This window comes from Notolepis coatsorum, assembly GCF_963971535.1.
Source record: "Notolepis coatsorum genome assembly, chromosome: 13".
NCBI lineage: Eukaryota > Metazoa > Chordata > Actinopteri > Aulopiformes > Paralepididae > Notolepis > Notolepis coatsorum.
The window spans coordinates 16,301,512-16,316,718 of record NC_140177.1 but is presented as its reverse complement, the minus strand read 5'-3'; the positions used below and the strand labels follow the sequence as shown (position 1 = coordinate 16,316,718).

At 42.6% G+C, this 15,207-nt stretch overlaps 1 protein-coding gene across 1 annotated transcript in view; it reads left to right on the top strand.

Annotated features, from left to right (window-relative positions):
* LOC311239268 (kinesin-like protein KIF1A) overlaps positions 1–15,207 on the top strand; it is a gene marked incomplete at both ends in the record, with an annotated part of 70,931 nt that overhangs the window by 26,995 nt on the left and 28,729 nt on the right. Inside the window, 4 exons of the mRNA XM_084327573.1 lie at positions 2,584–2,639; positions 3,513–3,621; positions 4,200–4,266; positions 5,457–5,541. Of these exons, the coding sequence (XP_084183699.1) occupies positions 2,584–2,639; positions 3,513–3,621; positions 4,200–4,266; positions 5,457–5,541 (317 nt within the window). The remainder of the gene's footprint in view (positions 1–2,583; positions 2,640–3,512; positions 3,622–4,199; positions 4,267–5,456; positions 5,542–15,207) is intronic.

Genomic DNA, 15,207 nt, shown 5'->3' with positions numbered 1-15,207 from the left:
ATCTGCGCCAGCCCGCAAGCCCCCAAAGTCAGGTTCAAAGGCGAGTCCGGTCGCAACATGCCGGAGACGGCGCATTGATTCGAGACGAGAACTGAGGTTCGGCACTAGATAGCCACTTAAGTATATATATGGCGGCAGGTGCGAACAGTAGCTGTTCGTTCATCCAGTCATGTAGTGAGAAGCAGTTTGTCTAACAGAGCGTTGAGAACCACGTGCGAAGTGAATAGTAAAAGTGTCAGATTTAATGCAGTAACGTCAAGTTCGACTTAGCTTAATGTGAATTAAAGAGTCGTTAATTATTGTGTATCGTGCCAACAGCAGGTTGTTCGTGTGCAGCATTACCCAGCAGTTCGTTCGTTTAGCTAGTGGACCTTAGCCAGGGTGCGTGGACTAAATACATTGGTGCCAGCACACGAGGAGGCCTAGTCGGAGAACCTACTGGACATGTGCATATTGGAACCGACGGCGGCGATTGCAGAACCAGTATTGGTTGGATTATATTGATTGTGGAACGTCCCTTGGAGAAGAGCATCGTTAATCTCCACTGTCATTTGGATTTAACCACCTTGAGGATCTACATTCGGGCTGGCCTCATGGACCGAGGCTAGCTGGCTATCATCATTGCTATCGTGCAATTGGATTACAGTTATTGCTTTTGATGCTGAGCTTTGGATTACAAGGACTGGATTCTGTACGTGAACCCCCTTCTTCTTCAATTGATCAGACTGAGTATCCGAACATTACTCTCTCCTCCAGAGCTTACAACTCTGGGAGGAACCCATTATCTCCAGCGGTACCAGCGTTGCCCCCCTATAATTGCCATCCTACGCCAGGCGGCGTTAGCCTAGTACCCCATCGTAGGAATTATTCTATTTCCACTGACTTCTGCTACTGACTGACTTATGCATATTCTTCGCCATACAAGCGCGACCCTAATTCTCATATCTGTACATTTACTGCATAATAATAAATACCCTCAATGATATTTCTTTGTCCCGTGCCGTGTTATTAATAATAATAATAATTATTATTAATAATAATAATAATAATAATTTAGGACCTGCTCCGAGGTCATCATTTGGCACACATGCGAACCATGCATACAATGCGTATCTGCGATTAACCCAGATATTATATTATGAGTGTCTGCCATATTTAGATGTACTGTCTGGCCAGTAATACTAAGTACATAACTAGCAGTGGTTTAATCTATCACAATCTTTAATACAGTCAGGGTTTTGTAACCCCTCAGTTACACTAACCCTTACCTTAACCCTTACCTTAACCTCGCTGGAAACCTCACATCTAACTGTGACTTATGAGCTATTATGCTTACAGCTATAAATCAGAAAATGTACCCACAATCACCATGGTTACTGTCATAACGTCCTCATATCTCAGTAAAATCACCATGGTTACTGTCATAATGTCCTCATATCTCAGTAAAATCACCATGGTTACTGTCATAATGTCCTCATATCTCAGTAAAATCACCATGGTTACTGTCATAATGTCCTCATATCTCAGTAAAATCACCATGGTTACTGTCATAATGTCCTCATATCTGAGTAAAATCACCATGGTTACTGTCATAATGTCTTCATATCTCAGTAAAATTACCTTCGATGTTGTAGTAGATGTAGATGTAGATTTTTGAAAGGTGTGGAATAAAAATATTACTTTCCCCCCCAAAAAAGATTATTGATCAATTAATCCCCTTCCTACTAATTTCTCATTTCCCCACGTGGAATGCACCTGATTGGATAAATGATATGCTGGTGCTCTAGTGCCACATCTAGTGGCTGAATGTTATCTATAAGGCCCTGTTTAGACGGAAACGCTAGCAGGTGAATCCGCAAAAATATTTTTTCGGGTGTGCCTTTCGTTTATACGGAAACGGCGTTTTTACGGGGTGAAACCGCAAAAAAGTGAGACTACCTTCCAGGGTGGAATTCCTAGAAACGATAAACCTTTGCGCTATCATCTCTAAACTGTCAAACCGCATAAAACGATGACGAAAGGGTTGTCAAGGCTCTCGTCGCGCGTACTGCTTACATCACAGGCATGCGCCAGTAGCCTAGAAGCGTAAACAAAGCATGTCTGATTCTATCCATGGCGATCACCTGAAGGCTACATTGGCAGTACTTTTAAATACACAAGAATCTGTCCCGCGGCGTGACTGGACCCACTGTCTGTGAGTGACTCTGCTTTGGTCCAATCACATTCCCCACCCACAGTCTGCGAATCAGAGGCAGAGTAGGGCAGGTCTTCACAGCACGTCATGTGACATATGCGCCAATCGTGTGACAGTAGGGCTCCGTCGTTACAGCGTCGTCTGCACGCAGAATTCCATCCCAAAACGCTAGTCTAAACGCAAAATTAAAAGTGAGACCGTAAGACGACTTTTGCGGTTTCTGTTCAGACTCTCTCCGTCTAAACGTAGCCTATAGCACCTTTAACCAGTTCATATTCACAGATAGCAATAACATGTGAATTGTATTTTAGAGTGGAGTTTCTCTTTAAGCTCTACCTAAATGTCTCTGTCAGAGAGACTCATCGTTGGTTTGTGTTTCATTCCTTCAGTCCTCTGAGGCCGTCCAGACGTCAGTTCCCCAGGGTGATGCCCTTATCCAAACCAGGTGAGTGACCTCCCGTCATATTGTAGCGTCCCAGACACACACACACACACGTCTGCATTATCCATGTTATAGATTAGATTCAAAATGTATTGTCATCATTAGGGATGTCCCGATCACATTTTTTTGCTCCCGATCCGATCCCGATCATGTGATTTTGAGTATCTACCGATACCAATCTTTCCCGATACCGATCTTTTTTTAATTTTAATAAAAAAAATGTATCCCAATTTCTCACATTACATTCACCCTGAATGTTGACGTTATCCAGGTGAAAAGTTAACTTCATTCAAGCGAGGCAATAAATCATCCTTGACATAAATTATTTGATGTATAATTAAATCAAAGGAAATGCATTTGGGTCTAAAAGTGTGGCTGGTCTGCCGTTCTGCAGCTGGATACTATTGGTTTGTTTTGGCAAAATTCTTCTGCTCTGTGTGACAATAAATAAATGAATGATGATATGCAATTTAAAACCAAAACGAAGGCCTCAGTATGAGTTTAAGACGTGCACATGGTCATGTTTGTTGAATAAAAAAAAATAATCCCGTTTTTGATCGGCCCCGATCCCGATCATGTGATCGGATCGGGACATCCCTAGTCATCATACAACACAAGTACAGTACAACGAATAGAAGTTTGGCATCCAAGCAGAGTGTAAATGTAACAGTAAAGTACAACAGTAATATACAATGTACAGTAGCTGAACCAAGCATGCTATTCTATTATACGCATCTCTCTCTCTCTCTCTCTCTCTCTCTCTCTCTCTCTCTCTCTCTCTCTCTCTCTCTCTCTCTCTCTCTCTCTCTCTCTCTCTCTCTCTATCTCTCTCTCTCTCTCTCTCTCCCTCTCTCTCTCTCTCTCTCCCTCTCTCAGTACCAGCTACCAAGCTGAGCACTCTGACTAGATCCACAGCCGGGCCGTGTCACTCCAAATACGACCTGATGTCATTCTTTGAGATCTGTGAACTGGAAGCCAATGGAGAGTCAGTACTATTACTACTACTACTACTACTACTACTACTACTACTACTACTACTACTACTACTACTACTACTACTACTACTACTACTACTACTACTACTACTACTACTACTACTACTACTACTACTACTACTACTACTAATATTGATATTATTACTACTACTACTACTACTACTATTAGTACTACTACTACTACTATTATTTATTACTACTATTACTACTACTACTACTACTACTACTACTACTACTACTACTACTACTACTACTACTACTACTACTACTACTACTACTACTACTACTACTACTACTAATATTACTACTACTACTATTATTTTTATTATTATTATTATTACGACTACTACCACCACTACTACTACTACTGAAAAAGTACTACACAATATACAGAGAATACTATTTTTCCAGTATGTCAGTTAATACTAAACTATTCTGAATAATTCAAGTCGAATATCACGGCAGTTCTTCTCCCTCAATGTTTTCAATAGTAGTGGTGGTCTTTGACACGTTATTGTAGGACAGTGAAGTGTTGTCTGTGTGTGTTGATGGTGTGTTCTGTGTGCAGCTACATCCCTGCCGTGGTGGACCACAGAGGGGGCATGCCCTGCCACGGCACCTTCCTGCTGCACCAGGTAACCCGTCTCTCCTGTAGGCCTGTGGCCAGTGGTCAGATCAAAGCCCCTCCCCTTTACATTGCTATACAGATGATAAGCCCATCCCCTTTACTTTGCTATACAGATGTTAAGCCCCTCCCCGTTACCTTGCTATGCAGACGCCCCTCCCCTTACATTGATATACAGATGATAAGCCCCTCCCCGTTACCTTGCTATGCAGAAGCCCCTCCCCGTTGCCTTGCTATGTAGATGTTAAGCCCCTCCCCTTTACCTTGCTATACAGAAGCCACTCCCCTTTACTTTGCTATGCAGATGTTAAGCACCTCCTCTTTACCTTTCTATACAAATAAAAGCCCCTCCCATTTACCTTGCTATACAGATGATAAACCCCTCCCCTTTACCTTGCTATACAGATGATAAGCCCCTCCCCTTTACCTTGCTATACAGATGATAAGCCCCTCCCCTTTGCCTTGCTATACAGAAGCCCTTCCCTTTTACCTTGCTATACAGATGATAAGCCCCTCCCCTTTACCTTGCTATAAAGATGATAAGCCCCCCCCCATTACCTTGCTATACAGATGATAAGCCCCTCCCCTTTACCTTGCTATACAGATGGTAAGCCCCTCCCCTTGACCTCGCTAAACAGAAGTCCTTCCCTTTTACCTTGCTATACAGATGATAAGCCCCTCCCCTTGACCTTGCTAAACAGAAGTCCTTCCCTTTTACCTTGCTATACAGATGATAAGCCCCTCCCCTTGACCTTGCTAAACAGAAGCCCTTCCATTCGACCTTGCTATACAGATGATAAGCCCCTCCCCTTTACTTTGCTATACAGATGATAAGCCCCTCCCCTTTACCTTGCTAAACAGAAGCCCTTCCATTCGACCTTGCTATACAGATGATAAGCCCCTTCCCTTTACCTTGCTATACAGATAAAAGCCCCTCCCCTTTACCTTGCTAAACAGAAGATACCCTCTTAGGATGTTTTTTATTCATGTTTTTTTGTTTTGTTTATATACTACAGTATATATTGTATTTGAAGATAATCTCTTAAATGTAGCAGGATATCTCCCTGCAATGTCCCCAGGAGAGGGGTGGCTAATAACCTATAGGTTAGAGAAGTAGGTTTGTGAATCGATGGTTGCCGGTTTAAATCCCTGGTGTGGGGAAGTGATTGAGTCAACTTCCTGTCGCTCCTCCTCCCACAGGGCATCCAGAGGAGGATCACTGTTACCATAGCGCACGAAGCAGGGAATGACCTGGAGTGGAAGGAGGTGAAGGAGCTGGTGGTCGGTGAGCTGATGACACGTTGCAACTGAAACAAATGTTTTAAAGAAACTCTAACTAATGTCCAAAATCTATTGGTTTATGTGAATATTGTTTTGTCTCAAAATATTTTCCCATTCCCTATTAACTGTTACACCGCTGAAGGGCATGCTGGGTACAGCTCGCTAGCCAGTTAGCACAACAGTCTGTTAACAGTTGGGACACTGGAGATGTTACATGGTAGCAACGTTTTGTATGTTTGCCATGTTGTTTCACTATGTTCACACATTTCAAGCATCAATGATGTAACTTTCTGAATGAATGCTTTACGTTTTATGCTAGCGTTAGCTGTTAGCAATGACAGCAGCCAGCTAGCTCACGTGTTGTAAAAACAAAACCATACGTTAGCGTGGAAGCTCAAGCATCAACAATGTTACTTTCGGAATTAATTATTTTGTTCCTGGAAATAACGTTAGCCTGCTGCAACTCCTAAATATCCTAGCTGTTAGCAACGACAGCATCCAGCTAGCTCACTTATTTAATTATCTCACGTTCACTATTAAGTAAAAACAAAATCATATGTTAACGTGATTTTCTATTAGTATTTGAATAGTTCCCAGTGACTGTCCAATAGTAATTTTGTGAGATTTTCCCATCCCTACCAGGCACGCAGGAACTATAAAACGGCAGGGGGTGCTGGGGGGTCGCCAGATGAAAAAAAAATATTTTGCGGTCAGGCCACTGAACTTAGAAGCAGGCCAGGCCAGTGTTTCTATTTGCACCAGCGCAATAGTTAGATAACCTAGGTGGGGAACAACCAGGAGATCACTGCAACTCACACAAGTTGGAGAACTATCTCTCTCTCTCTCTCTCTCTCTCTTGCTCTCACACACACACAAAGGGAGCCGCATGTGATTGGTGGAGGCAGGATCCTTATGAAAAACTGCTAATCATTGACACATGCTAGCCTGTAATAATCCCCCCCAGAAAAATGTACTTTGCATTTGATATATTGCAAATATATGCCATCACACACACTGGCATTTAAAGGGTTAGAATTATAAAATGAATATGTGGTGTTATGATCAGGGCTGAAGTTGAATAAAATATTGTATTTATCAATTACAAAAAACTGAAAATCCATAAAAATCTGTGTTGTTGCTAATCATACATATGCTAGCCTGTTTTTTAACAATAAGTTGTGATGCCATCACAAACAGGCACGTGCACACATAGAGCTCAAGGGGTGCTTGAGCACCTGCCTTTTTGAGCCTCATAAAAAAATAGTGCCCTTTTTGAAAAAAAAATATATTTTTTATATATTTCTTTATTTAAATGTTTACCGTTACGTATATAGACTGCCCTTCCAACTGAAAGATTTCAGGATAGAATCAAAATATTAGGTAAAGAGAGAGAGATGCCCCATATTCCAAATCAAATCAAATCAAATTTATTTATAAGGCCCGACAACACACGTTAATGTCCCCATGGGCCGTACAGGTCTTCTTTAAACAAGTCAAGAAGAAAACATAACAATAAGTCAAGAACAGAACAAGAACACCATAAGGTCCAACAAATTTAAAATAAATGCAAATAAATGAAAGAATGCAAGCACTCCAATTCCATTTCAGTTTGCACGGCCTCCTCAGCATGCCTCTCCGCGGACCTATATATTTTATGCATAGCGTGGGTGGTGATGATGATGATGATAGAAACCGCTGTGGCGCATACAGTTGAATGCTGGTATTACACTCACTGAGGGACACGAAGTATTCAAGTCCGATGGGATTTGGGAATCTCAAATACAAATCGGGATTGGAATAAAAAATGCATTTATATTAAACAATACAGAATATAGGGCACTTCTTGGGGTCTGTAGGGTAAGCACTTATTCCCTCCCCCATGAACATTTATGGAGATGTATGGGCCTTTTAAGTCAGTGATAAAAGTGTCTTTCAAGGATAAGTGAGCCCCTGCACTGATTATTATAGTTCAATATTCAATATTTGATCACCAAAACCCCCCAAAAAGCATAAAGGGGGCCCCCGCCTGAAAAGGGCCCTTAAAATGATGTGATGGAGATTAGTCAGAAGGATTACGACCAGTGATGCCACAGATTACTTGTAAAAGTAATCTGATTACTGATTACTGATTACTCCTTTAAAAAGTAATCTAAGTTACTTTACTGATTACTTGATTATCAGAGTAACTTAGTTACTTTGAAAGTAACTAGGTTACGAAGTCGTCGTCGTTCCCCCAACAGTTTTTTTTAAACGCTTTATTGAAAGTGCATAAATTGTTTTTAACTTGTTTCTCTGCACATAACGTAAATTGTTAAACTAGTGCTTCAGCTTCTGTACCATCAAGTATGGTAAAGCAACAGTCTATGATGCTCACAGCATTAGAGCAGCCAGCCAGTGGTTTTACAAAACCAGTGTATCACATCTAACAAATGCAGGCTGAACTATTCAATTATATCAACTGTAACTATTAAATTGTTTTTATAAATGTCTCTCTATAAACATACAATCAGTCTCTCTTTAACATGTAAATTAACTGTAAATCTGGCAAATAAGAGCTTTTGCTCTGCCACCATCAACCCTCCTGTACCTAGTCGAAGCGTCGGCTAGTGTTGTGATTCCAGATGCTTTCAATGCAATTGGATGTGCTGTTTTTAGCGGTAGACAGTATTTTGTTTCCTCCGCATATGAACGTGAAGTAGTGACTGAGGCTACGTTTAGACGAGCGTTTTGGGATGGAAGTCTGAACAGAAACTCACTTTTAATTTTGCCAAGCGTTTTGGGGTGGAATTCTCCGACGACGGAGCCCTGCTGTCACACGATTGGCGCATATGTCACATGACGTGCTGTGAAGACCCGCCCTACTCTGCCTCTGATTCGCAGACTGTGGATGGGGAATGTGATTGGACAAAAGCAGAGTCACTCACAGACAGAGGGTCCACTCACGCCGCGGGACACATTCTTGTATTTAACCCTTTCACTGCCACACCACGTCACTCCCAAAGAGGAAAAACAACTCAAAATGTATTTTTGACTGTCGAAAACGAAATAAAATACTGCATTCCGCCTGCATTATGAATTTATGATGAGATAGTAACGAAATAGTAATGCACAGCCACTTGGACAAGTAACTGCAATCAGATTACTGGCTTTTAAAGATTAACGCGTTACTGGCATCACTGATTACGACAAACATCTGTATCAGTATGCACCCTCCCAAGTGATGATGTTTGGAGGGCGTGGAGGAGATGTATTATAGGACACGAGTGTCAGCTTCCTCATGGTTGCATTGATCCATTGGTGGACTGTTTCCAACATGGTGGACTTGATCACCTGCAGTGATGTAGACATCCTTGTCATCTGGGAACTGTCCATCTGTTAAAGGGGAACTATTTTACTATTCCTAGCACTATTTGGGCAACTTTAAACAATTCCTGTCAGTCTATTGAAGACATCTGTACGTTTAAAAAAAAAAAATGCATTGGTTTATATTTCTAATCAAGTACTCAAACCCATCATTTTTCAGCCACAAGAAATCAGGCTGTTATGGCCTGGCTCCGCCCATAAGCACTTTGAGTGACAGTCAGTCGAGAGAGAGAGAGAGAGAGAGAGGGGGTGTAGACAGACAGACAGACAGACACCCTATGTCTATACGTTGTGTTAGTTTGCTGCTGCTATGAGAGAGAGAGAGAGAGAGAGAGAGATAGAGAGAGAGAGAGAGAGAGAGAGAGAGAGAGAGAGAGAGAGAGAGAGAGAGAGAGAGAGAGAGAGAGAGAGAGACAGAGAGAGAGACAGAGACAGAGACAGAGACAGAGACAGACACCCTATGTCTATACGTTGTGTTAGTTTGCTGCTGCTATGAGAGAGAGAGAGAGAGAGACAGAGACAGACAGACAGACAGACAGACAGACAGACAGACAGACAGACAGACAGACAGACAGACAGACAGACAGACAGACAGACAGACAGACAGACACCCTATGTCTATACGTTGTGTTAGTTTGCTGCTGCTATGAGAGAGAGAGAGAGAGAGAGAGAGAGAGAGAGAGAGAGAGAGAGAGAGAGAGAGAGAGAGAGAGAGAGAGAGAGAGAGAAAAATAGACAAAAATAGACATATATATATATATATATAATATAATAGACATATTAGCATGGTAGGTAGTATACGGATAGTAACATAGTACATAGTAGAAAGGTACTAGTAAAAGACAGTTATTTATATATATATATTATATTGTAGAAATCATTGGAATAGAGAAACGCACAATTTCTATCAGTTGACAACACAAAGCCGTGTGTCATTTATTTCGCAGTAGCACAAGTGACAGCTGTCAGAACTATGCCGGGCTAGCATATGGATAAAAGTTCCCATATTATGTGCATTACACAAACTAAAAACAGATATTACATTACATTACACAAACTAAAAACAGATATTACATTACATTACACAAACTAAAAACAGATATTACATTACATTACACAAACTAAAAACAGATATTACATTACATTACATTACACAAACTAAAAACAGATATTACATTACATTACATTACACAAACTAAAAACCGATATTGTCTGAATTACTAGAAGAAAGAAATGCACCACCTTTGGCTGATAGTAATTTATTAATTTCCTAGGATTTCTTTTGGTCTAATAAATGTTTAAGGTTCTTAGATGGATCCCCGGCTGCCTCCTCCTCCTCTTCCTCCTCCTCTTCCTCCTCCTCTTCATCCTCCTCTTCCTCCTCCTCCTCCTAATCCTCCTCCTCCTCCTACTCTTCCTCATCTTCCTCCTCTTCCTCCTCTCCTCCTCCTCCTCCTCCACAGGGAGCGGCGTACTGGCTCATGTAAAATGGCAGGCCATGCATTATGCAGCAGCTTAGGCCCCAGCGCCTGGTCGTCATGTTCTCGGCTACAGTCCACTTGTCGCTGCTCTGGTCGTATCGCTCCACCTTGCAGATGGAGGTGACGCCATCAGTGTAGCCTCCGACCACGAAGAGCAGGTCGTCCAGCACCGCGATGCCAAAGTGGCTGCGGGGGGTGAGCATGGCAGGCAGAGCGCTCCAGGTGTCAGTCAAGGGGCTGTAGGCCTCCGCGCTACGCAGGTAGTTTCCATGGTCCCACCCTCCCACCTGAGGACAGGACACATGAGAGGAATGTTTTAGTGTGTGGTTAAGGCAGGCAGACACGTTATTAATCCATTTAGGGAAATTAGGGCATCACAGAGGCATTGAAAGTTAAATGATACATATCTACAAATATCTAGTATAAAGCGTTTGTCTCCGTGTGCACCTACCGCATAGACTCTTCCTCCGTACGCAGCGACTCCCACTCCGGCACGCCTGCTGCTCATGGGGGCAATCAGAGTCCACTGGTCGGTGTCTGGGCTGTAGCACTCAGCTGTGAGCAGACACCCCGTCATGTTCTTGCCACCACAGATGTAAACCTGTAATAAGAAAGAATATTCTAATTTAGTTTATATATTCCATTTGATTTCATTCTACTTTAATTGTCTGTTAATGTTGATGCACCAAAGGACCCAGACACATATTTTGTATGTGCAAGCATACTTATATAAATAAATAAAGACATTTATGATTTCTGATCTAATGTTCCTTATGTTCATCTAGCACCCTGTGTCCCTCAGTTCCACCCACCTTGCCCTGGAGGGCTGCTGCCCCGGCATCGCTCCTGTGCTCCAGCATGGGTGAGATCACTGTCCACTGGTTGGTTTCAGGCTCGTAGCGCTCGGCGGTGTTCAGTTCCACGTGTACGTCGCCCCCTCCCATGGCGTAGATACAGCCACCCAACGCAACCACGCTGAGGTTACTGCGGCGTGAGTGCATGGGAGCCGCCTGCAGCCAGCTGCGAGTGACGGGGTTGAACCTGCTCACACTGCTGAGAGCCTTTCTGCCGTCCCAGCCGCAGACGCAGTAGACCAGACCGTGGAGATAAGCGGTGCCGTGGCAGGCCCGGGGATTCTCCCCCTCAACGCTCACGTCCATCCATGCACCGGCTCGGATATCGTAAGCCTTCATGGTCAGGATGCTGCCACCCCTGCCTCCGATGGCCAATAGGACCTCCTGGGGCAGGCGTGGACGCATCAGGGGGTTTGGGAGCCTGTCGGAGCCAGGGGGGTTCAGGACGCTGAGGATGAGGGCCCTGCAGTCGTGGCTGTCCCTCACCACAGGGTTGTTCTGGATGTTGTTCAGCAAGTAGTCAGGCCTCATCAAGCCCATGCGAACCTGGGAAGAGACAGCGGGTACAACTTAGACATCGGTTGTAGACGGTTTCTGTTGCTAGGGAACAGTTTGGACCCAAATGTTTGAGAACCACCGTACTAGGGAACCTAGTGTTGTTTTAATGTAATGCACACTAATACAATTAGTTACCTTGGGCAGCAGCAACGGGATGTGTGTTTTACGCTCCTCACGGGAGTGGTCGATCCAACGGAGGACGGCCTCAAACACTGTCTCCTCGCTCTTCACGTTCAGATCATCCCTCTCGATGATGTCCACCAGTTGCTGCAGGGACAGCTCCACAAACTCCTGTGAGACGTGCAACATCTCCTCAAAGTGGCACACAATGAAGAGATGGGCCTTGCGCCTCAGGTCAGGGCAGCAGTAGATGTCCACCAACCTCCAGATGCCGACACAGTTTTCCAGAGACAGCTGGCCCTCTAGGAAGTCAGAGCACGCTCCTACTATGCCAGTGACGAGAAGCTGGTCTGCAGCCACCAGAAGCTCTTCCACGTTCTCTGCTGTCACCAGCACAAAGCGGGTGTAGGCGTACTCTATGATGAGCTGCATCATACCCGGGGACACCCCAGGGATAGTGTAGACTGCTTTCTCTGAGTCGCTCCAGCGAGTGAAGAGGGCTCTGTGGGACGCAGAGTATAGAGATATCTGATGAGTAAACAGTAAGCAACATTCTGTCCTGTGTAGTCATATATATGTTCACTGTAGAAGTATAGGGTCTTAGCACAGTAGAAGTATAGTATATTTTTACAGTAGAAGTGCAGTATAGTATCTGTTTACAGTAAAAGTACAGTATAGTATCTGTTTACAGTAGAAGTACAGTATAGTATTTTTTACAGTAGAAGTACAGTATAGTATCTTTTTACAGTATAGTATCTGTTTACAGTAGAATTACAGTATAGTATCTGTTTACAGTAGACGTACAGTATAGTATATTTTTACAGTAGACGTACAGTATAGTATCTGTTTACAGTAGAAGTACAGTATAGTATCTGTTTACAGTAAAAGTACAGTATGGTATCTGTTTACTAACCAAGCTAACCTGAACCAAGCTAACCTGAACCAAGCTAAACTTACCTGAAATAGTCACTGCAGTCACACAGGAGGGCCTTGTGGGCATTCAACTCAGTGCTGTTGACTTTAATAACCACATCACAGAACCTTCCCTCATTAAGGATTGTACAGGACATTGTTTCCTTTTCCAGGTGGTGATTTTAAAATGGTATCTACAGAATATATTCAAGCTTACAGACAAGTAGTCTTCTGAGATCTGAGAACTTCTGAGAGAATTGTTGAATATATACTGTACACAAATGTTCTAGAATGTGCTATTATGACATCATACTGTGACATCACAAATGTTCTAGAATGTACTATTATGACATCATACTGTGACATCACAAATGTTCTAGAATGTCTATCATACTGTGACATCACAAATGTTCTAGAATGTTATATTATGACATCATACTGTGACATCACAGATGTTCTAATATGTACTATTATGACATCATACTGTGACATCACAAATGTTCTAGAATGTATATCATACTGTGACATCACAAATGTTCTAGAATGTTATATTATGACATCATACTGTGACATCACAAATGTTCTAGAATGTACTATTATGACATCATACTGTGACATCACAAATGTTCTAGAATGTCTATCATACTGTGACATCACAAATGTTCTAGAATGTTATATTATGACATCATACTGTGACATCACAAATGTTCTAGAATGTACTATTATGACATCATACTGTGACATCACAAATGTAAAAAAAAATTACTATTATGACCATACTGTGACATCACAAATGTTCTAGAATGTTTGATTATGACATCATACTGTGCCATCACAAATGTTCTAGAATGTTCTATTATGACATCATACTGTGACATCACAAATGTACTACAATGTTTGATTATGACATCATACTGTGACATCTAGTGATGGGAATAATGGCGTTATAAATAACGGGTAAGAGTTCGTTTTTTCAGTAACTCTTCCAATCTGAATAACGCCTTTACTGTTACTGCCAAAAAATGCGGCGCGTGACTATAATTGAAGCTGTTTTTTTCATCAGACAGATCTCTGCGCTGAGAAGCAATACTTTTTTCCCTTGGTTAGTGGGCAGTGCGCGATTGGCTGAGGTTGAGTAAAATGTATAATACAAAGTATAATAAAATATTTAAGTAAAATTGATAGAAATAAAGAAAAATAAGACAATGAAATAAAGATAATAATTCATTTAAAAGCTATTTTAAAAAGGTAAGTTTTGAGCAGTGCCAACCGAGTCTGCTGTCCTAACAGACTTGGGGTCTGTAGGGTAAGCACTTATTCCCTCCGCCCTGAACATTTATGGAGATGTATGGGCCTTTTAAGTCAGTGATAAAAGTGTCTTTCAAGGATAAGTGAGCTCCTGCACTGATTATTATAGTTCAATATTTGATCACCAAAACCCCCCAAAAAGCATAAAAAGGCCCCTCCCCGCCCAAAAAGGGCCCCCAAAAATAGCACAGGCCCAGTGCCCTTTTCAGCCTTTGAGCACCTGCCCCTCTAAAGTCCTGTGCACGTCCCTGATCACAAACACTGGCATTTAAAGGGTACAAATAAAAAAAATGCCTGCACCAGAATGCAGGAAATTAAGTCTTTGTAACAAAAAAATTCCTGGTTGGGGACCCCCAGACCCCCTGCTTAAAAAGTGGCCTGACTGGGGCTATATTTCCTGGCCTGAATGATTTCCCCAGTCCGGCCCTGGTTAAAAGCCTCCAATGCTTATTAGTGTGTGTGCGTTTGAACGTTTGCATGTTTCAACCATACATTTCCATTTAAAATAATTTGTTTTACCTCCTATAATAGTGGGGGTCGCGGCTTTCTGACACCGTTTTTTTTGGGTCGCGGCCTGAAAAGTTTGGGAACCCCTGGTCTAGCCTGTACCCCCCAGACATGTTGCTGGCCCCGTCAAAACAGTATCCTATCAGCCTCTCCATGGGCAGGTCGAGGCGTAAAAGTATTTTATACACAAAAACAGCGTCTCGGCTGTTGTGTCTGGGCCGGGCATTGTAAAAACCCCAAAAGAAGTTCTGAGCTTCCAAGTTGTCATCGGCTAACTGTATATTACACGAGAATTGTTCTTTTCCAGTGAGTGACATCAGTGGTTCCGTCAGCGCTCAAGCCAAAGATTGGGCTTTTGGATGCTTTGCCTCTAATTTGTCGCTGAATATCATGGGCAAGCAGCTGTAAGATTTCGTTTTGGATGTTGTTGGACATCCAGTTGTCTCTCTTTTGGAGCCAATTCTTCAACTCGGGATCAGACTCGGTGCGCACTCTTTCCATCATGAGCTGCCATAACACCCCATCCCTATTTGCATCACCCCTCAGTGGAAGCCCCTGGCGCCCGAG